Source organism: Crinia signifera, chromosome 4, assembly GCF_055691185.1.
Source record: "Crinia signifera chromosome 4, ASM5569118v1, whole genome shotgun sequence".
In the NCBI taxonomy this organism is placed as follows: Eukaryota; Metazoa; Chordata; class Amphibia; order Anura; family Myobatrachidae; genus Crinia; species Crinia signifera.
In genome coordinates this window covers 235,283,770-235,305,476 of record NC_139220.1, presented here as the reverse complement: position 1 = coordinate 235,305,476, position 21,707 = coordinate 235,283,770, and the positions used below count along the sequence as shown (strand labels likewise).

Here is a 21,707-nt window from a genome sequence, read left to right as displayed (position 1 = left end):
TGGGTAGTCCCCCGGACCCTTGGAAGTATGGCTGGATCTCCTGCATCTGCCTACCAATAAAGTGATGATCCATACTTGCCCTCTGTACACAATGCACGTCAACATCAGCCCATCTATCTATGTAATGCTGACAAAAATGATGTCATCACATAGCCATATAATGACAGTTGGTCTGACTACAGTCTGCTAACACTTCATTATTTCCCAAACTTATGGGCAGATGTGTCAAGCATTGGAGACAGATGAAGTGGGGAGAGATAAAGTACAAGCCAATCCGGTCATAACTTTTATTTTACTGGCTTACATACCACCTCATTTTGAAAACCCAGATTCTCCATATCCATGATTACCCAATAACAACATTGTAATATTCACCACCACCACCAATGTATAAAAGTATAGAAGAAAGGAAGGAGGCACATAGCCTCTTACAGAAGGTAAAAATAAAAAGGTGAGGACATCTTGAAAACATACAATAGGTAAGATGAAAATAACAAAAGGTAATGTTAAGCATAATCTATATAATAAAAAAATAGTTGCTGATAATAGAAATAGATGATGAAGAAGAAATATAATGAATAAGAGGGTGCTGTAAAAATATAGACAGGAGGTAAGAAAGAGACAGTAAAGGAAACCAAGGCAGTGTTGGGGAAAACATCTACTCTATTAATGTATTATTATTATTATTATTAATAACAGTTTCTTATACAGTGCAGAAAATGATGTTGCGCTTTACAGTCTGAAACAGTGTGTCACAACTGTAATACGTTTCCCACCAACTCGGGAATTGGCTCGACCTGACACAGGGGCGCGGAGTCTAACCATGCCGGGGGTTTTCTGCCAGTGACCCCTCAAAGCGGGATTTGGGCTTAAGCGGCGCCCGACACGTCGGTCGCGGCCCCCTGGTCAGGTTTCCTGTGTGAGTTGTGGGTGGTTATGGGAATATGGAAGCGTGGTCGTCAAGCCGGGTCGATTTCAGTACGGTCAGGAGGTACCCAAGGGGGAAGGCAAGAGAGAATCCGAGGACAGGCCGGGTCATACACAGGAGGCACGTTTCGTGGGACACTGGGATGAGACTGAGAGAATGGTCGAAGAGGCAAGCTATGGTCATACACGGAGCGGCTGTCCCCTGGGCTTCCGAGCACCGCTCAGACACTGCCGCCCAGGACCCCGGACTCGCCCGCTACACCACGCTGGACCCCGGACCCGGTAAGAGACCCCCGCGGTCCGGGAAAGCGTGACACAGTGATACAATAAACTGGGTATTTACAGACAGTTGCAAAGGTAGGAGGGCCCTGCTCGCAAGCTTACAAACTATAAGGATATAGGCATTGATACACAGTTATAGGTGTTATCTATTGCATAAAGTCTACCAGATTGCAAAGGTTCTTGGTGGGCTGTATGATACGGTGACCCAGCAATTTTGGCCAGGAGAAAGGAGAATGAAAATGTGAAAGTAAAAGTAAGAGAGGAAATGTGTGGACTGTACAGTGGGGATGTAATTGGATAGGAAATGTTTTTAAAGGTTATATGGCTGGTTCTGGAATTGTATAAGCTTGCCTGAAGAGGTAAGATTTCAGGGAATGCTTGAAGTACTGTAGACTGGAGGAGAGTCTTATTGTGCGTGGGAGGGCATTCCACAGAGTGGGTGCAGCCCGAAGAAGTCCTGCGATCGTAAATGGGAGCAAATTATGTGTTTGGATGAGAAATTAAGATCTTGTGAGGAGCGAAGAGGTTGAGTTGGTAGATATTTTGAGATAAGAAAATAGATGTACTGTATATTGGTGTAGTTTGGTTTATGGCCTTGTATGTAAGTAAAAGTATTTTATTTTGAATAAAGTAGAAAACAGGTAACCAATGAATGGACTGACAGAGTAGCTTTGCAGAAGGAGAACATCTGATGAGTAAGATTAGTCTTGTAGCTGCATTCATGATGGATTGTAGTGGTGAGAGTCTGCATTAGGGAAGACCAGTACGGAGACTATTGCAATAATCAACCTGGGAGATGATGAGAGCATTTTGAATATGTTTTTTAGATGCATGTAGCATGATTTTGAGACAGATTGAATGTGGGGAACAAAGTAAAGTTCAGAGTCAAGGATGACCGGTAGGCAGCGAGCTTGTGCGGTAAGAACGATTGTCATGTTCTCAACAGTGATAGCGATATCAGGTTGGTAACTACTACAGATGTAGCAGGCCTTATCCTTGCTGGCGATCCGCCAGCAGCATGCTGCTGGCGGATCACCAGCAACACGGCGCTGCTATCGGACTGAGACGCGCGTGCGTCCCCCACGCACGCGCGTCACAGTATCCGGGCGACGGGGCGGCGAGGCGGACGCATTACTGTCCGCCTCCCGCTCAAGGGGGCAGGGGGGGACCCGAGGAGGCTGCGGGGGGGTGCGGTCGCCCGGTGTGGGCACCGGGCGACCGAGGGCAGCACCTTCGGAAGGGGACGCGCGCGCACCTTCGGAAGGGGACGCGCGCGCACCTCGTGCGCGCGCGTCCCCTTCCGGCATACAGATGGCGGCGGGGCAGGGGATGGCGATGGCGATGCCATCGCCATCCCCTGCAAAGATGAATCCCGCCACATCTGTATTGGTTGGTAGAAAAATAAATATTCAATATTCAATACTTGTTTCCTAGCACAGTGCCCGTCGGGTCCCATCGCATACCATAACTTAAGGTATGTGATGGGACCCGATCAGACCTGACCGACTCGATTTTAGCCCTTCAAAGACGTTTCCCGTACAATTAAAAAATCGGTTGCATCGCATGCCATTATAATGGCATGCGATGCGACGTGACCAACCCGATTTTGCCATTGGACCCAATGTTAAATTGTACCTGAGACCCGATTTTACATTGAATCCATTTAAAAAAAAATATTTTATACCCACCCTGATGGTTAATTATGAGGTCAAATGCCTCCATTGTTAACGCCACCCCACGATCAACGCCAACCCGAAGCGTGGCAAGCGCAGCGAGCCCACGAAGGGCAGCAGTACGCGTCCTCCGACCTTTTCATACCCCCTCTATCCACGTCGGCGTGAAGTTGATTCTATATAGTGTGGCGAGCGCAGCGAGCCACCGAGCCCGAAGCGTGGGGACGCATAATACGTGTGAAGTAATGCGCGTCCACTCGCCACGCTTTGGGCTTGGTGGCTCACTGCGCTCGCCACACTATATAAAATCAACTCCAAGCCGACGTGGATAGTGGGGGTATGAAAGGGTCGGAGGACGCGTACCACCGCCGCTCGCCACGCTTCGGGTTAGCGTTGATCGTGGGGTGGCGTTAACAATGGGGGGCATTTGACCGATCAGGGTGGGTATACAATGAAAATTGGGGTCTGGGGGGCATTTAACATTGGGCCCAATGTAAAATCGGGTCTCAGGGACCATTTAACATTGGGTACAATGTAAAAATCGGGTCGGTTGCGTCGCATCGCATGCGATAAATACGACCGATTTTTCAGACCCGATGGCATACAATTGAAATCTTGGGCGCCATGCTAGGAAACAAGTACCAAATATTCAGTTTGAGGTGGCGAGATGACATCCCATTTTTCAGAATTGGAGTACTAACTGCATATTTGAACAATTAAGGAAAGATATTAGTATAGAGCAGTGGTGGCCAACCTGTGGCTCTTGAGCCTCATGCGGCTCTTCCCCTTGTAAAGTGCGGCTCCTGCTCCCACTGCTGCTGCCGCCCACCGTCTGTCCCAGTCCCCCCTGCTGCCGGTTCCCTGAATCCCTTCTTCTTCTGAGGGGAGGAGAGCGCGCATCGCGCATCTCTCCTACCCCTTACTGTGCATCCTTGTGACTGGGCCGTCCGCCAATTTAGAGCTTGTGGGCCAGCAGCCAATCAGGAGCCGGCCAGTGAGCTTTGATTTTTGGGAGCGGCCCAGTCACAGGGAAGTGAGGGGGAAGGAGACGCGTGGTGTGCTGTGCTCTCCTCCCATCGGTGACATGACAGGAGGACTGCAGGGGGACACCATACTGTCCTCTCCCCGCCTGGCAGCAGCAGCAACAACAGTGAGTGCTGCTACTGGGAAATTTGCACTGTGGGGGCATAGCAGTTTGTGGCACTGTGGGGGCATAGCAGTTTGTGGCACTGTGGGGGCATAGCAGTTTGTGGCACTGTGGGGGCATAGCCGTTTGTGGCACTGGGGGCATAGCAGTTTGTGGCACTGTGGGGGCATACCAGATTTTTGGCACTGTCGGGGCATACCCGGCACCGTGTGGTGCATACCTGGCACCGTGGGGGGCATATGTGTATCTGGCACTATTGGTGGCATATGTATATATGGCACTGCACTATTGGAGGTATATTTGTATCACACCCACCCAAGGGGTCAAAATAGGCTACGCCCCTTTTTTGGCGCATGCGCCTTCGGCGCACGCATGATGTCGGCTCTTTAGCTTGACTACCGATATTTTCGGCTCTTTACCTCTGACCGGTTGGCCACCCCTGGTATAGAGTGAGAGGAAGTGAAAACATTTAGATGCAACAACAGCTTGCATCTTATCAATCTTGTCCTTGAAGTAGGAAGGAAGATCTTGTGCACCAATAGTGGCTGGTGGCTTTGGTGAGGAGGGTTGGAGAAGTGATTTAAATATATTTAACTAGTTTCCCAGTTTATGAAACTGAGACGCGGAAATTAACAACCTATTCATGGCCATGCACAATACAGCTCACCTAAAGAGAAGCACAAACAAATCATAGGTTAATACATTTTAGTAACAGTCATTGTTAAAATATAAAGCTGGCCATCAACTTAGAGATTTTTCCAGCCAATCCGGGTTGTGTATAACATAACAGAACAAATTGCTATTCAGTGTGTGAAAAAGATCATTGGTTTTGATTATTTCAACAATGATGAGGATTATGATAGTAATAATAATAATAATAATAATAATAATAATAATAATAATAATGTTTAAATAGTTAAAATCCAACCAGATAGAAATTGAACAAATTAATGCTTGTGAGGCCTGATTCAGAGCTGAACACAAAAGCCAAATCTTTCTCAAATGGTTAAAACCATGTGCACTACAAGTGGGGCAAATGTAACGTGCAGAGAGAGTTAAGCCCTGTACACATGCATCAATTTTTTTCCCCGATTTTCCATTCGATTTTGCTTATAGAAGCAAAATCAAATAGAATCCTAAACTAAATCGAATGGTTTCTGTGTCACTTTCGATCTGCATTCGATTCGATGCACGCTCCCGTTTTCACAAAATCTAACAGAAAAATCTACTGTGCAGCCAAGGAAATATCAAATTTTATCTAGTAAATCAAATGAGTACAATGTAGCATGAATGTATATCGAATTCGATATCTAATGCAAAAGTACAGATCTAATGCCAAATTGAATGGGAAGATCTAATGCCAGATCTAGCAGAAAATCAAATCTAACATCGAATCAAAAGCAAATCGATGTGTGTGTACAGGCCTTTAGATTTGTGTGAGGCGTGTTCGAACTGAAATCTAAATTGCAGTGTAAAAATAAAGCAGCCAGTATGGGTGTTATTCAATTGTTAAAGTGCAGCAGTCAGCATATGGCGCCTAATGTAGCTATTCAATTGTTGCTCCTTTAGTTGTGATCAGCTTCAGTGCTGGCATTTGATCGCTAAAATGGGTCTTTTTGCATTGTACTCATTATTTTACTTGGGTTTAGCTGCTTTATGGGGCTAAACTGATCCTAATGAGTGAAATCAGAGCGATAAATAGCATCCACTGATGAGCGCCTTATTTAAACGTGTGCTAGTCAACTCAAATTCTCAATTAACTCCAACAGGTCATGTTTTTAAGATTTCTGTATGTGGGAGCAGGCAGGATAATTAGCAAATTAGGTTTTCTTACTTGTGCATGCTTTAAAAAATTACCTGTTGGTGGTACCGTATTTCTGGAGTTGAGAACCACTGATTGAATCAATAGTTAAAGATAGCCTTATTGTTAATGTTGCTATATCATAAAACCAGAGATGGCATTACCATTTTTAAGTGTTTCAGCACACCTGATGCCTCCACCCCATGTTCACCAGTGTTTACCCAGCAAGACACCTCATTTGGACCCACAAGTTTTATTTACTTTTCCCTGTCTCCACTCCTGCATTTTCACTTTAGAATTTTGTATGGTAAATGTTTGTGTGTTATACAGTATGTCTGTTTTATGTCCGGATAGTCGCATCCCTTTTTTCACTTCTGTATACCCCACCCTTTTGTTTTTCTTAGATTTTAAGAAAATTATTGAAGGTAAAAAAACACTTACATGTCAGTGCTATACTACAACAGTATGTGAAGTGTATGGCTGTAAGGAAACATATCTTGGTGGTGCCCCGGCGGCCTTCAGGATCCTCTTCAGCGGCATCGCCGGTCCCAGGGGTGCATTGCACAAGTGCCGGCATGTCCGCGCTCTCGCGCAATGCACCCCTGGGATTGGAGATGCAGCTGAAGAGAATCCTGAAGGCCGCTTTGCATTTTGGGGGATGAGGTAATTATGTACAGGGGGCAGGGGGGGGACACCCCAAGAAACAAAATATTCAGAAAAAACGCGGTTTTCGGAATATTTCGGTTTTTGGAATACTTGTATAAGGGAGCCCCAACCTGTATTGAGTGTTATGAAATGCTTAGTTTCTGGCCATTAGCTGTCCCCTTATTTGCTCTAATTAGATTTTGTAGTATTTTTCCATTCAACTTCTTGTTTGCATTTCTTATGTGGGTGTATTAAAAGAGATTTGAATAGATTTGTGCATCTACTGAAATAATCAAATTATATGCAGAGTACATTTGTTAGTGAAGCTTTATTTGTTGCTGTTTGTTTGTTTTCCAGGCGCCACCGTTGCCCACATATGCCCACCAAAATTTTTGAGAAGTCTTGGAAACCCTGCGCTCTGACTGAATATGTGGAGAAGTACCCTCAGTATGATAATATACAACCTCCACAAAGCATGAAACCAAAGCATGAGTACCAGGGGAACCGTGGAAAGATGGAAGGAGTAACAACATTTAGGTAAGCGTGCTTCAATATACACAGTATTTGAAACATACTGTATAACACGAACAGGTGTATTCAAGTAGCTGCTGCTAGTTGCCGCACCAGAGCAATCCTATCTGCGAAATTGCCCCGTGCATGAATACCCGAAGTCTGACTTGGAGCTGCCAGGTAAAGTCCAGCAAAAAATGGGTCTGGGTACTGTAAAATAAATAAATCAGGGGTTTATGCTACTGTACAATGTGTAGCTAATGGATAATAAACCTGGTACTGTAGTCTCATACCCTATGGTAGCTCTCAAATGTCCTTATAATTACCCAAACTCATACGTGCTTACATTTATGGTCCCTTTTCCAGGAGAAGCCCATAACTAAACATAACAGTAACTGAAGAACTAAGAAAGAGCACAACATACAATTAGCAGCACAATTCATACAGCTGAGATGTAGGGAAGCAGAGGAGCATTCTGCATACTAGGAGCACACTGTCATTGGTAGAGGTGAATGAACACAAGTGAGAATAGTTGTAAATAAGAGAGCTGTAATTGAAATGCAAGACGATGGCAGGAGGGAAGAGGGCCCTGCTCCAAGGAGCTTACAGTCTAGAGGGAGGGAGAGAGACAGTCAGGCGACACAAGGTGCAGGCAAGAAGGCCTGATGGAAAGAAGTGAGATTGGCTGGGATGGTCAAGACATGAAGCGGCAGGTAAGGAGAGCGACCTTCGTACTAGGCTATGCTGGATGGTACGCTTTGATGAACAGGTGAGTTTTCAGTGAATGTTGGAAGCTTTGCAAGGTTGGGGAGAGTCTAATAAAGTGAGGGAGCTTATTCCAGTGAAAAGGGGCAGTGTAGGCAAAATCTTGTGACCAGGCCAGAGGAGAGGCAACGTCCATTGGCTGACCAGAGAGCGGGAGGGAGTGTGTAGGCAAATGAGGTTGGAGATGTAGGGAGTTCGAAATTTTGAGGAGTTGGAAGTGGATTCTGTGGAGGAATGGGAGCCATTGTAGATTTTCTTGGTGGGGTTTGCAGAAGTGAAGCGGGGGTAGAGGTAGAAAAGTCTAGCTGCAGAGTTGAAGACAGACTGGAGGGGATCGAGCTGGTAGCTTCGGAGGCCAGGGAGGAAACTGTTGCAGTATGAGATGGCCAGTGAGTTACTAATAAGTTTAGTCAAACTCTGGGAGAGAAATTACCTGATGCAAGTAATGTTGTGTAGCTGGAACCGAAATGATTGAGCCAGAGGTTGGACGCTGCGGCAAAGGACATGTCGGAGTCAAGAGTGACACCCAGGCAGTGAAGTTGGTAAAATGGAAGAGATAATGGTGTTGTCCACAGCGATGGGGATTTGGGGGTGGGGACTGTGGATGGAGGAAAGATAATGAGTTCAGTTTTGTCCATGTTAAGCTTCAGAGAGTGCACAGACATCCAGGAGGATATAGCAGAGAGGCAGCTGGATACCCATGAGAGAACAGATGGGGAGAGGTCAGGAGAGGAGTTAGTTGCATGTCATTGGCATAGATGTGGTACTGAAGGCCAAATTAGCATATAAGTGCACCAAGGGAAGAGGTGTACAGGGGGAAGAGAAGGGGGCCTAGGACAGGACCCTTTGGGGCCCCAATGGGGAGGATGGAAGAGGATGAGGTGGAACCAGAGGCAGACACTGAGAAGGAGTGGTTATTGAGGTAAGAGGTGAACAAGGCCAAAACAGTGCTAGAGAGGCCAGTAGAATAAATAGTGATAAATGACCCCTGGACTTGGTGGAGAGAAGATCATTGGTGACTTTGACTGGGGCAGTTTCAGTGGAGTGGAGTGGGCAAAAGCCAGACTAAATAGGATGGAATTGTCAGAAAGGTAGCTAGTGAGACGGCTGTATATAAACTGCTTAAGTAGTTTGGAGCCAAACGGGAGAAGAGAGGTTAAACGGTAGCTAAAGAGTAAGGAAGGGTCAAGGTTGTTTTTTTAAGAATAGATGAGAGTTTGATTGGTGAGAGAGATATGCCAGTAGAGAGTGATAGGTGGAAGAAGTGAGCAAAGTGAGAGCATGCAGTGGGAGAGTGGGAGTGAAGAGGACAAGAGGGGAAGACGTCGAGGGGGCAGGTGGAAGAAAAAGGACTTCCTTGTCTGTGGTGAGGGGGAAGAAGCACAAGGTGGGAAGGCTGGAGGGAGAGGATTGTGGAGGCAGCAGAGTTGCTGAGGGAAGGTGGAAGGAAAAGATTTCATGGTGGATGGTCTCACTTTTGGAAGAGAAGGAGGCAAAATTCAGTGGCAGTAAGGGAGGATGGGATGGGAAAAGGATGGGAGAAAGAGATTGTTAATAGTATTAAAGAGGTGGTGGAGAGTGGAAGACTGAGAAGAGATAAGTTATTGGAAAAAAGATTGGTTGGCAAGGGAGAGGGCAAAGCCATAGGAAGAGAAAATAAACTTGAAATGTAAGAATTTTTTTTTCTCCAGTCACTTAGCGGTGCATGGGCATTTTTGCGGAAACTGGGTCAGTTTGGAGGGTTGGGGTTTACAACGATGGAGGTGGATAGAGGAGATGGGAGCAACGGAATCAACTGCTGAGGTGAGGGTCGAGTTATAAAAGGAGGCTGCATGGTTGGGGCAGGCCATGGTGGATAGAGGAGAAAGGAGAGTATCAAGTGAGAATAGGGATAGTGTAGTCCAGAGCACTGAGATTACATGTGGTGAGGGATGCGAAAAATGTCAAAAACTGTGGATTTTGCTGCGAAATAGCACATTCTGAAAGTGAGATTTATAGTCACGCCGAAACTCGCATCCAGATGTTTTCCCATTGAAAAGTATACAATTCGAATATTTAATGAGATGCAAAATCAGGAAAATGTGTCTAAAAATCACCAAGCATGTAGACCAGGTTCATATATGCGAATTGGCCAGAACCCTGCACAGATCATTGAGATCCGTGCATGGTCCTGTGTAAAAAAATGTGTTAGCGTTTTTTGTTATTTGTTAAATGACGTGGGGTTCCCCCTCCTGAGCATAACCAGCCCCGGGCTCATTGAGCCGGAACTGGTTCCAAAAATACGGGATACAAAAAATCTTGGGGTCCCCTGAAACCAGCACCGGGCTCCAACAGCCCGCGGTGTCATGCCACAGCGGGGGACACGTTTTATATAAGGTCCCCCAGACAAAACATGAACACCGTTGAGCACCGCTGTCACCAGCGTCCGTGGCCAGTGGATGCTGGCCTGATAGGGTTAAATCTCACATACCTAACATTGCTTTATGCAGGTGAACTACAAGTGCCAGCAGACCTCCCCCGCATGCTGGAACTTGGAGAACCACAATTCCCAACATGTGAGCATTAATGGACCGCTGGGACTTGTAGTCCACCTGTAAAAAGAATGTTATTATAAAACGCACACACAGAAAAGTATAACTTTATTTCACTCACAAACACACACCTCACTTTTACACCAATATACTTACCAATCTGTCTCCTGCATAGCCAGCTCACCCCGCACTGACAGCGGGGTGAGCCGGCTTTCTCCTGCGCAGCTACTGTAACACCTTCTATAGCGCTGTCCTAGCGCTACAGAGGCTGATAGCGTGATTGGCCCATGCATCTCCATGGAGACGCATAGCTCAGCCCTGATTGGCTGAGCTATGCGTCTCCATGGAGACGCAGAAGCCCAAGACACTATCACGCTCTTTAGCGCTGGGACAGTGCTACAGAAGGTGTTAGCTGTGCAGGAGAAAGCCGGCTCACCCCGCTGTCAGTGAGGGATGAGCTGGCTATATGCAGGACACAGATTGGTAAGTATATTGGTGTAAAAGTGGTGTAAACGTGAGTTGTGTGTGTGCGTTTTATTTTAACATTCTTTTTACAGGTGGACTACAAGTCCCAGCGGGCCCATTAATGCCCCACATGCTGGGACTTGTGGTTCTCCTAGTCCCAGCATGCGGGGGACGTCTGCTGGCACTTGTAGTTCTCCTGCATAAAGCAATGTTAGGTATGTGAGATTTAACCCTATCAGGCCGGCGTCCACTGGCCACGGACGCCGATGACAGCCCCAGGCTTCAGCCCTGGACGGGTGAAGCCTGGAGGGGGGGGACCCCTTTATTGGGGGGGTCCCCACTCCTCCAGGTACCCCGTCCAAGGCTGACTAGCCACGGTGCTCATGTTTCGGCCGGGGGACCTTATATAAAAAGTGTCCCCCGGCTGTGGCATGACACCGCGGGCTGTTGGAGCTCGGTGCTGGTTTCAAAATCCGGGGGACCCCAGATTTTTTGTCCCCCGTATTTTTGGAACCAGGTCCGGCTCAATGAGCCCGGGGCTGGTTATGCTCAGGAGGGGGGGACCTCACACGTTTTTTTTTGTTTTTTTTTATAAACACAAATTCTCACATTACCTCAAAATCGCACATTTTTCATGACTAAAATTCACACATTATCGCACTTAATCGCACCTTTTTTCCCAGAATATGCACCTTCATTAAATATGTGAATTCACTGCAAAAATTGCGTTTTTAAAAAGTGTGATAAAATGGGCGAATTTGAAAGTGTGAAAAAATCGCATTTTATTAAATGTCACCTCAATATACATATATATAGGAGCCTATTCTAGTTTATACGCTCCCCTGTGCAGCTCCTGTGTGCGAGCAGCAACGGCGAATAGATTATTCACAAGGTGCTCGCACACAACAGTGTGGGTGGTGTGTTCCCATGAAAATGCTGGGCGTTCTCATGATAATTTCCTGATGACGTGTGTGTGTGTGTGGGGGTGGGGATCAGGCAGCTAACATCAGCAGATGTCATCTGCGTGCCCACTTCCCGCACAGGGCTCCCGCAGATCTGAGACACCACAGAGGTGTCCCAGATCTGCGAGCTCTTGCAAAATCATTCGATGGTCGCCAACCGTCAAATTATTTTGTCCCCGCACGCAAGGCTGCAAATGGATGTTTAAGCAAAACATCCATTTGCATGCCTGCGGGGGGATTGCGGCATGCGAGGAGGGGAGGCGGCTATGCGAGGAACAGGTGGCATCTGGTGGGCTCGCAAGGCTGCAAAATTGCAGGTCAACCAGAATAACCTCCATAGAGAGAACAAATGATGCACACTCAAATTTATGTCCATTGAATGGGATTAATTCAATTGTAGTGCCGGTAGCTAAATCTCCTGCATGCCCAAAGTGAGGGGGGACTGGGTTTGTGAACTGAAGTGCGAGAAGTTACCGGTTTGAGTGCTCAAACAGGACATTTTACACTGTGAAGGTTAGTTTTGTCGGATTTAGCAGCTAAACCCAACACTAATTAGTGTGTTCAGTGCAATAAAAAAAAATCAATTGAATATCACCACTGCGATCGGGTGCTATATAACAATTGAATTTCCCCCAGTTTCGCTTATCCAAAATATGAACTGATCCAAAATCTAAAATAATGGGGGGGGGAGGGGGGGTGCAATGTGTGATAATTATTCATTGTGTTCCTCCCCGCCTAATCTGGTTTTGTGTGTCTATTTTTTCCATGTTTCAGGTCAGATTATGTCCCGTATGAGGTAACAAATGTCCCTGTGCGTCCCCACCAAGAGTATCAGCCTAAACCCGGTCAGATTGACCTTGGAACAACCTATAATCAGGATTTTAACCCTTATAAAATAGAACTTGTGGCACCAGCACGGCCAGCGGAGAACAGACAGATGAATGTGGGAAAGTTTGACACAAATCCTACATATAAAGGTAAATCAACAATCCAGGAGCACTATGAAATGCCAGGCCGGATGCAGTGTCAGTGATTATCCAACCTTCTATAGCTGTATTCCAGTGTGTTGTTTCAGCTATGTGAGTGGGTGCATTGAAGCCTCATTGAACTAAATGGGTCTGATACTGAGGGGTGATAAAGTGCCTGGTACTTTATCACTGGCCATTCAGCTCCTAACTGTCCCTTTTTAAACCCAGCCTATAACTTAACAGTAAGGAGCTGATTGGCCAGTGATAACGAACACGTACTTTATCACTTGTCCTCCCTTATTACTGCTTCATACATCTACCCCACAATCACATACAATGTGGCAGTATATGTGGGCATCTGCGGCAGTTAGATTTACTGATGCTAATGTGAGACTCCACTCAGTTTATGCTGGGTGTCTGCAAGCCAGCATGTGAGAACCTCTTCTGCCCATTTATTACACACCAGCAGCTGCAAACACCATTATTGGTATTGGCACTAGCCCAGCCCCATGCTAAGTACAAGAAATCTGTCCGAAATACCCATTGCATTGCCTCAAGTAAGAGCGGTTATGCACAATCGCCCCGCGCAACGCCCCACCCTGCAATGTCAAATTTCACAGAGAGAGATAGATGCAACAAAAGGTTGTGATGTCAACAACTGCTGTGATGTCATTTGTTGTGATGGATTCCATGCGTCCCTGTTCCCCACCCACCCCACCATCGGGAGGGAGGTCCCTGGATGGGTGGTCAGATGGCCAGCAGGTCTGACCACTAACTCAGGTCTGATGTGCACAGGAACACGCATCGGACCTGAGGGGACATAGAGCTGAGCTTATTTTGGCCAATCTCCCGGCCCAATTCACCAGAATCGGCCAAAATCATCCCAAATCAGCTCAGTGTATGGGCACCTTTAGTTCTATCTCAGACAGAATATGCTGGACATAGACTAAGATGCATTGTCATCGCCATCTCCACATCTGTGGCACAATTGTAATGAGATATGTTCAGATCAAAAAGCTGACTGCCTACAGCAATTTTAGTTGCTGCAACATTACTGTTCCTGCCCTTGTCTATGAATCCACCCAATCACCAGCAGTTGCTCCTACCTATAAATCCCAGGGGATCTGCTGCTTTGCTCTCAGCAGGTCTGCAATACTCATCTGATGTGTGTGCATCCTGTGGATCGTGATCCTGCAAGGGCACACAAATTGACAAGCAGGCAAGGCTTCTAAGGAAGCCACTAGGAGCCAGATAGAGCCATTGTTACAGCAGGGTAGTGTCTTCCCATTGCTAAATGCAGACTAGACAGGCAATCCCATGGAGAGAAAACATCTTCCTGCCTTTGTCTGTCTGTCCGGCTATGATTAGCAGGTAGTGCTACCAATAAAATTCACTGCTGCTGCCAGGCAGTTCTTGCTAGTGGTGGATTCCACTGGACGGCTAAAATGAAAACCTGGCATTCCGTAGTCCTGTTTCCTTAGAAAGTCTCCTCTGGCAGCATGCTGTAAAGAGGACAATGGTGGGCATTATTAGTTAAGTATAAACACTCTAGTTATTTATTTTATTTCCAGAACTTACAGTATAAGTGTTTTATGTTTGATCTTTTATTTTATTTTTTAAGATGACTATAGAGCATGGGACATCCATAAAAGGGAACTCGCTAAACAGGAGCATAATTACCAACCTCCAACGGTGAAATTTGGAAACGCGACTACATTCCAGGATGATTTTTTTCCAAAAGAAATAATGCCAAGAGAGAGTTATAAACCCCCTGGTATAGCAAAACGCACTGGTGTCCCTTTTGACGGCACAACAAGCCACCGTGTTTCCTATGTTCCGTATGAATTAGAACCTAGGTTTGCAAGACAGAAACAAGAATACAAGCCCAGCAGCCAACCATTTGACGGTATCACCACCCACCATCTCAATTTTAAAGGTGCACTCGGCGAAAAACCAAAAAGCTTCAAACCTGAACATGGTAAAGTTGGAAGCGATGCTCGTTTCGAAGGCAACACTGAATTCCATGATAGCTTTCAGCCATGGGAAGTTTCTCCACATCATGTTCAGAAATCCCAAGAGTATAATCCACCTACTACTCACATGGAGGTAGACACCACAACTCATTTAGATTATGTACCACACCAGCTGAATTATGTTGCCCCAATTCGTCCCGTGTCCCATGGGAGAAGAAGCAATGTACCCTTCAAAGGAAATTCTACAATGAAAGAAGATTTTCGAGCCTGGGAAGCTAAGCGCCAAGAAATGATTAAGAAGGATCACCAGATTCCAAAGCCTGCTGGAAAATTTGATGGATTAACTACATTCAAATCCCACTATCTTCCTTATGAGTTAAATCCAACTCAGAGCTATAAGCCCTCAAACATAGCACCACGCAATTCTGTCCCGTTTGAAAGCGGCACGCTCTACCGCTCAGATTTTACACCCAAGAAGAATGAAATCTGTCCCGCAAATTATGCATTACCTCCTGGCTATGTCTTTGAGAGTATCGATAGCCGAGGCCACAAAATATTTCAGAAAATTCCTACTCCGGAAATGAATTTGTTTTCCAACACAAATGAAAACAACCTGGCGAAGGCTATTGCTGTGATATCATAATTCACGTTAAAATGTAAGAATGCTTCAACATATTATGTTGTTCTCGTATTTCTTTCCTCTTTTTGAAAAATACTATTCTTATAATCACTTCAAAATCACACACTTTATAATGATATAGCTTATATTATTAAAATGATTATATTTTCTTAACCTATAACATCTAACTGTAGAATCTAACTGTACAAATATATGTTAAAGACATTTAGAGGGGAAAAAACACTCCAAGTTGTAATAATGCTACGTGTGAAGAAATAAAGTAAACTTCTTATTTGTAATCAAGGAGGAGGTTCTAACACTGTCTTAATGTACAGGTCACAGAGAACAGAGATAAAGGCATCAGCTTGGGTAATTCCTGTGGCAATTGTTAAAACAAAATCACTAGAAGAAATTGTAAAACTGAAAATAAAATGACACTACATTGTGTGTACCCAGTTTCTTGTATTGATTCCTTATTATATTCTGCTGGTATCTTTACAAGTAGTTTTTAAATTCCATATATATAAGACTGAAGCCACATATATTGTAATTATTGGTTACAATTCAGCCTCCTGGGCAATTAGTTATAATAGTACAATAAAATATACTAAGATCACCCAATTAGCTGCAGTCATTTACAGCAGATAATGGATTTGTTGTGGGCTATAGGATTAGCCCCGGATGCCGGCACTTATGGGGGTTATGGTGAGGTACACAAAGCATAATCCACCCTATTTTTCCATGATAACTCATGGGTGCAGATATTTTTCTCGGTTTCCCGAAAGCAGGACATTTTTCGGGTGATAAAACAGGCTATCCAATTACAGCTCATTTTACCATTGGTCAAAAATCAGCTAAAAAATGAGTGTATGTAATTGGATACCACCTTATGTTAAGGGTGTGAGTGTTACAGATAAATAATAATGTAATGATTTTAGGTATATAGTGCTCTTCTCCAGCAAGGCTCAGAGTCGCTTTATAGACATAAAATAAGCAGCAAGTAGAAAACCAATTACACATGAGCTGATACTATCATTATTGAAACACATACTAACAAACAAATGTACTTACTTCCACATTCTACCCATTGCCGGCTCTACCATTAGGCAGCTGCCTAGGGCTCCAGAATCTGTTGGGCACCCTAGGGTCTATCTAAAAATTAAAGCTGTCTCTGATGGAGGCATCTTTGTTGAACTTAATGCAAATGGCAGGTGTTGAACTTCTAAGATGCCATCTCCACACTTTCATCTGTAGCAGTAAGCTAAGATCTTGCCTAGGGTACAGAAAATCCTTGCACCAGCCCTGATGCTACCCGATTACTGTTGGTAATGGACACTGGGCTGGAACCAGTAGTACTGGGCATGAAAAGTGGGCTGATACCAGTGGGGTTGGACACAGGACTGGAACCAGCGGTACTTGACAAATGGCTGGCATGAGATACCACGATAGAAGACTCAGAGAGACCACACTGGGGAGCACAGATAATCTATTTGCATTGCAGGATATGAGAGATGTTGCACTGGCAATCAGTCAGCACTTCAGAAAGTCCCTTTATAGAGATTTCTAGCTGTGGATTGGCTGAAAATGTCAGGGAACCAGGAACTGAACCGACATTGTGGTGAAGCAGTCAGATTACACAGGGAAACATGGCTGAAACTTCAGTATACTCCAGAAGGGGCAGGGAGTCAGATAGCAGCAGCTACAACAAAGGACAGCAAGCAGCTGACTCCCAGCATCCAGTCCTGATAGTGCCCAGAAAGGTAAAAAAAAAAAAAATTACTTAAAACTTTGCTCTGTCAGAGGTGAGGTGATGGAGAGGGGGCAAATGAGGGCTGGGATAACCCCCTACTCCCCCTGTATAATAATAATAATAATAACAGCAAGACACAACTGGTTGCTCCTACTGCATGATAATACCATGACACCACAGGCTGCTCCGCCTGCATAAAAAGAACAGGACACCACAGGCTGCTCCCCCTGTATAAAAATAACAGGACACCACAGGCTGCTCCCCCTGTATACAAATAATACCAGGATACCACAGTCCTGCTCCCCCTGCATAATGATAACAGGAGGACACCACAGGCTGCTACCCCCCCCCCCCCCTCCCCGCATAATAACAGGAGGACACCACAGGCTGCTCCTCCTGCATAATAATACCAGGACACCACAGCCTGCTCCCAATGCATAATAATTATAGGAGGACACCACAGGCTGCTCTCACCCCTGCATAATAACGGGAGGACACCACAGGCTGCTCCTCCTGCATAATAATACCAGGACACCACAGCCTGCTCCCAATGCATAATAATTATAGGAGGACACCACAGGCTGCTCTCACCCCTGCATAATAACGGGAGGACACCACAGGCTGCTCCCCCTGTATAATAATAATAATAATAATAATAATACCAGGGCACAACAAGGCTTGCTCCCCCTGCATAATAATAACAGGAGGACACCACAGGCTGCTCCCCCTCCTGCATAATAACAAGAGGACACCACAGGCAGCTCCCCCTGTATAATAATAATACCAGGACACCACAGGCCTGCTCCCCCTGCATAATAATAACAGGAGTACACCACAGGCTGCAAACAGCAGAAATATTTTTGTGATTGACCTGTGTGGCATCTGTGCCTTTGAAATTTCGCTGGCCTCTGAGTCCAGGTCTGTGCGTGCTGCACTGCCACTACTGCAGCACCCGCCTCTCTGCAAGAGATGGGTCAGTCGTGAGTGAAATGGTTCAGTTGAATGGTTCCTTTGAAAGAGCCAGTGAGCCGTTACTCACTGGAAGGTGAATGGTCATTCTTCAGTTCAGTTTCAGTTTCATACAATACATTTGCATGAGCACAGCAGTGCCAAACATGGTAGCTTAGAGGAACTGTACTGACTGACTCAGGGCTGTAGTTCATCCAGCTCCACAGAGTCCAATCCACACCATGCCTGAGCTCAGCACTGCCACCTGTGGCAGCTGAGATGTACTAAAGTATTGCATTGGAGCTGCTGAGTGCTGTATAACAACAGGGCTGCTGCAGAGCTTGAAGCACCACAGGTCCCAGCAGAGGATTTTATACAGCTGTATGCTGCTCACAGGAGTGTAAACAGTACCAGAAGCCGCATAGTATCACAGAAAGGTGAGTAGCATGACCTCACATTTCTCACTCACAGACACACAGACTGGCTAGGCAGCGCACATTTTTATTTATTTATTAGATCTGTGTTTTATGTGCTGTGTAGTACTTTTGACTTTCATTTTACAGCACCAGGTTCATGAAGTAAAGATTGAGTGAGCTGTTCTCCATCCATCTGTGTCTCCCACTTACTGTATAAGCACTTATTTTCACGAGCCGTAATTTTCAAGAAAATGAAGATATCTGTGAATTTTATATGAACCTAAATAGAACCCCTTTTGCAAAAATATTTTGCGTGGCTTAAATTTTCACGATTACAGCGGGCTCGAGAAAATCGCAAAAATTAGCATGGGTCCTCAAACTGCGGCCCTCCAGATGTTGTGAAACTACAAATCCCAGCATGCCTTGCCACAGTTTTGCTATAAGGGAGTATTAAAACTGTGGCAAGGCATGCTGGGATTTGTAGTTTCACAACATCTGGAGGGCAGCAGTTTAAGGACCCATGGCTTATACAGTACTTTACTTCCTGGTGTATCACACCTCTATTACACCAGTGGACCACTAACAGCCATGTGCTACATCATTGTCTGGTATCAAACAGTCCCCCCTGTCTGGCTTATGCCCCTTTCCCACTGCAGCTCTTAAAGGGTATATTGCCATTTTTTTAGCCTTTTTAAATGGGTAGAGCTGCAGTGGGAAAGCTCCAGGGTGCTTTACCCCTTTAACAAATACCGGTATTTGTTAAATGGGTAAAAAGCAGTGTCCTACCCATTTAAGAGCCTTTTTTTGGCAGTGAGAAAGGGTCTTAAACAGTATTTACTGGTCCTCCCCTGGTACCTGGCCTGCCACCCCTCCCCTGGTACCTGGCCTGCCCCCTTTCTCCCCTGGTACCTGGTACCCCCGATGCCCCCCTCCTTCTCTGGTACCTCCGCTCGCCCCCCCCCCCCCCCCCTCCCCTGGTACCTCTGCTGCCTAGGGTTACCACCTTTGTGTTGAGAGATTCCCGGACAGTGGCCCGCCCCTTGACACACCCACAGACCACCCACTGACCTGCCCCCAGCCACACCCCTTGACATGCCTTATTGTGTTGTTTTTTTTTACATTTGCTTCAAATCTATTTTCTTCTTGATTTTGCACACGGTAATGCCACATACATATTACGTCACACACTGTAATGCCCATTACACGTTATGCCACACACCATGATGCCCAGTACGCCAAACACTGTGATGCGCATTATACATTATGCCACACACCGCAATGCCCATTATAGTGTTCATTCTAGCACCCGCCAGCTTTGAAAACTCATGCAGTTACTGTTCCCTGCCTGGGGTGTCGCTGTCTGCTGTGGTGTTTCTAGCACAGGTCTGGTTAGCATGTCAGTGCTGATATACAGACCACACTGTGCTATAAGCACTACAGCAGATAGCGACACCTCAGGCAGGGAAGAGGAACTACATGGGTTTTCAAAGCTGGCGGGTACTAGAATGAACACTAACATTACACATTATGCCATGACTGGATAGTTAAAAAAAAAAACCACATAGGGATAATCTGGACAGTGCGCACCAAAGGCGTGTACAAAAATGACACCATAATGCCTATTACATGTCACACACCCATAATATACCACATGCCATAATTCCCATTGCACGTTATGCCAGGGCGCAACAATGTAAAAAAAAAAAGGACAACAGGGACAGTGCATGTCGAAGGCGCGCACCAATAACTTACACCGTAATGCTTATTATACCTCACACACGCATTACATAGTATTCTACATGCCCATTACACATTATACCAAACACCATAATGCCCATTACATATACCACACACTGTAATGGCTATTACATATTATGCCATATAAGTGCTGCCTACCTACTGTACATGTTAATTGCCAGGGCCTTCATGCTCGGTGCCAGGGCCTGTTACCAAGGTGGAGGGCAAATGCCCGTTGCCAAGGGGGAGGGCAAATGCCGTTGCCAAGGGGAATGCAAATGCAGGCAGGCACAGGCTGGCAGCTGGAGCCAGGCAGAGGAGATTGCTTTGCAACCTGGACACTGGAGGCGACCATCAGCGGGAGATCATGGCGCTGCCGGGAAACAAACAGCCAGCTAAGATCGGCAGCGCCATGAGGATGAGGCGAGCAGGAGGCTGGAGCAGTTCCGCCTGCTGCTATTTCTTCCGTTATATACACAAACACAGGCAGGTAGTACAGGGAGAATAATTTCAATAAACAAGGAGGTAGTCTCTTGTATTTATAAGGCAAACCCACCTCCCGGGAGGCTTTCTAGGAGGGAGGGTAGACAACCCTGGTTTAGTGTGAAAGGGTCTGACCCAGCTTTGTAATCCGAAAGCGGTGCTAGGGACAATTTCTGAGCCGTGCAAACTGCCAATACTTTTGTGAACACCGATGTCCTGCCATCCTTTGGGGTCACAATTTAGTTCTTATAGGGGGCTATTCCCACCAGTATGCCGTTATTAGATCGCTCCTTCTTTTCACCAGTTTACATCAGGCACATAAGTGGCAAACAGCAAAATGCTTGTGAACCCCACACTGTCACCTGGAGCTGGTCACAATTACACACGTGTAACATTATGCACCACTTATTGTTTATATCTTACTGCTGTGCACTAATATGGAACATCAGTAGAACACACACACACAGGAACACATGTGTATGTATGTACATATGTATAGGGAGGTAGTGTACTACATGAGAGAGACCGGCATGCTGTCCAATATTGGGTGCAATATAGCAACCTGACACAGTCATATATAGGGACAGGGTGGCAGATCGGGTCACAGTCTGACCTGTTGCATGGTTCCGTCTCCATTCGCCTGTTCCCCTGGGATCCCTGCGCTCTGGAGGAGGCCCCGATCCCGGTGCTTACCGGTCACAGACCACAAATGGAGCCCCAGGCTGTTGGCCTGTCCAACCGTGATTCCCCCAAGGCCGAACACAGCAGAACAGAGCTGCTGCTGCCGCCACAGCAACATTTTTGCCCGGCACAGTTTGGTCAGGTGCGGAGCGACATAATGAGAAGTCCTGACTGGCTGCGGCGTACTAGCCGGAAGCGCTGATTGGTCGGGGAAATATGGGAGTGACGGAAGGTGAGTGGTGGGTGAGGAGGGGAGATGGTGGTACGGGGGATTGGTCGGAGAGGGTTTAATTCAGAGTGGCAACCAGAGCGCTGCAAAGATGCATGCCACGGCCGCCTGTGGCTATTTCAAATATCGCGCCTGCTCTGCTCGTAGTCCGGCAGCCAATTAGGAGCCGCCGCAACTGATTGGCTGGCGGACCGC

General features: G+C 46.1%; 1 protein-coding gene across 2 annotated transcripts in view; it reads left to right on the top strand.

Annotated features, from left to right (window-relative positions):
• The window catches only part of SAXO2 (stabilizer of axonemal microtubules 2), a 29,217-nt gene extending 13,493 nt beyond the window's left edge, over window positions 1-15,724 (top strand). The window contains exons 2-5 of one of the 2 annotated variants that reach the window (XM_083184023.1): window positions 6,833-7,012; window positions 12,483-12,685; window positions 14,298-15,305; window positions 15,604-15,724. In XM_083184023.1, the coding sequence (XP_083040149.1) occupies window positions 6,833-7,012; window positions 12,483-12,685; window positions 14,298-15,292 (1,378 nt within the window). In that variant the 3' untranslated portion in view covers window positions 15,293-15,305; window positions 15,604-15,724. Of the gene's footprint in view, window positions 1-6,832; window positions 7,013-12,482; window positions 12,686-14,297 lie in introns of both variants that reach the window. The other variant, XM_083184022.1, reaches the window with a different exon arrangement.
• The last annotated feature ends 5,983 nt before the right edge of the window (window positions 15,725-21,707 follow it).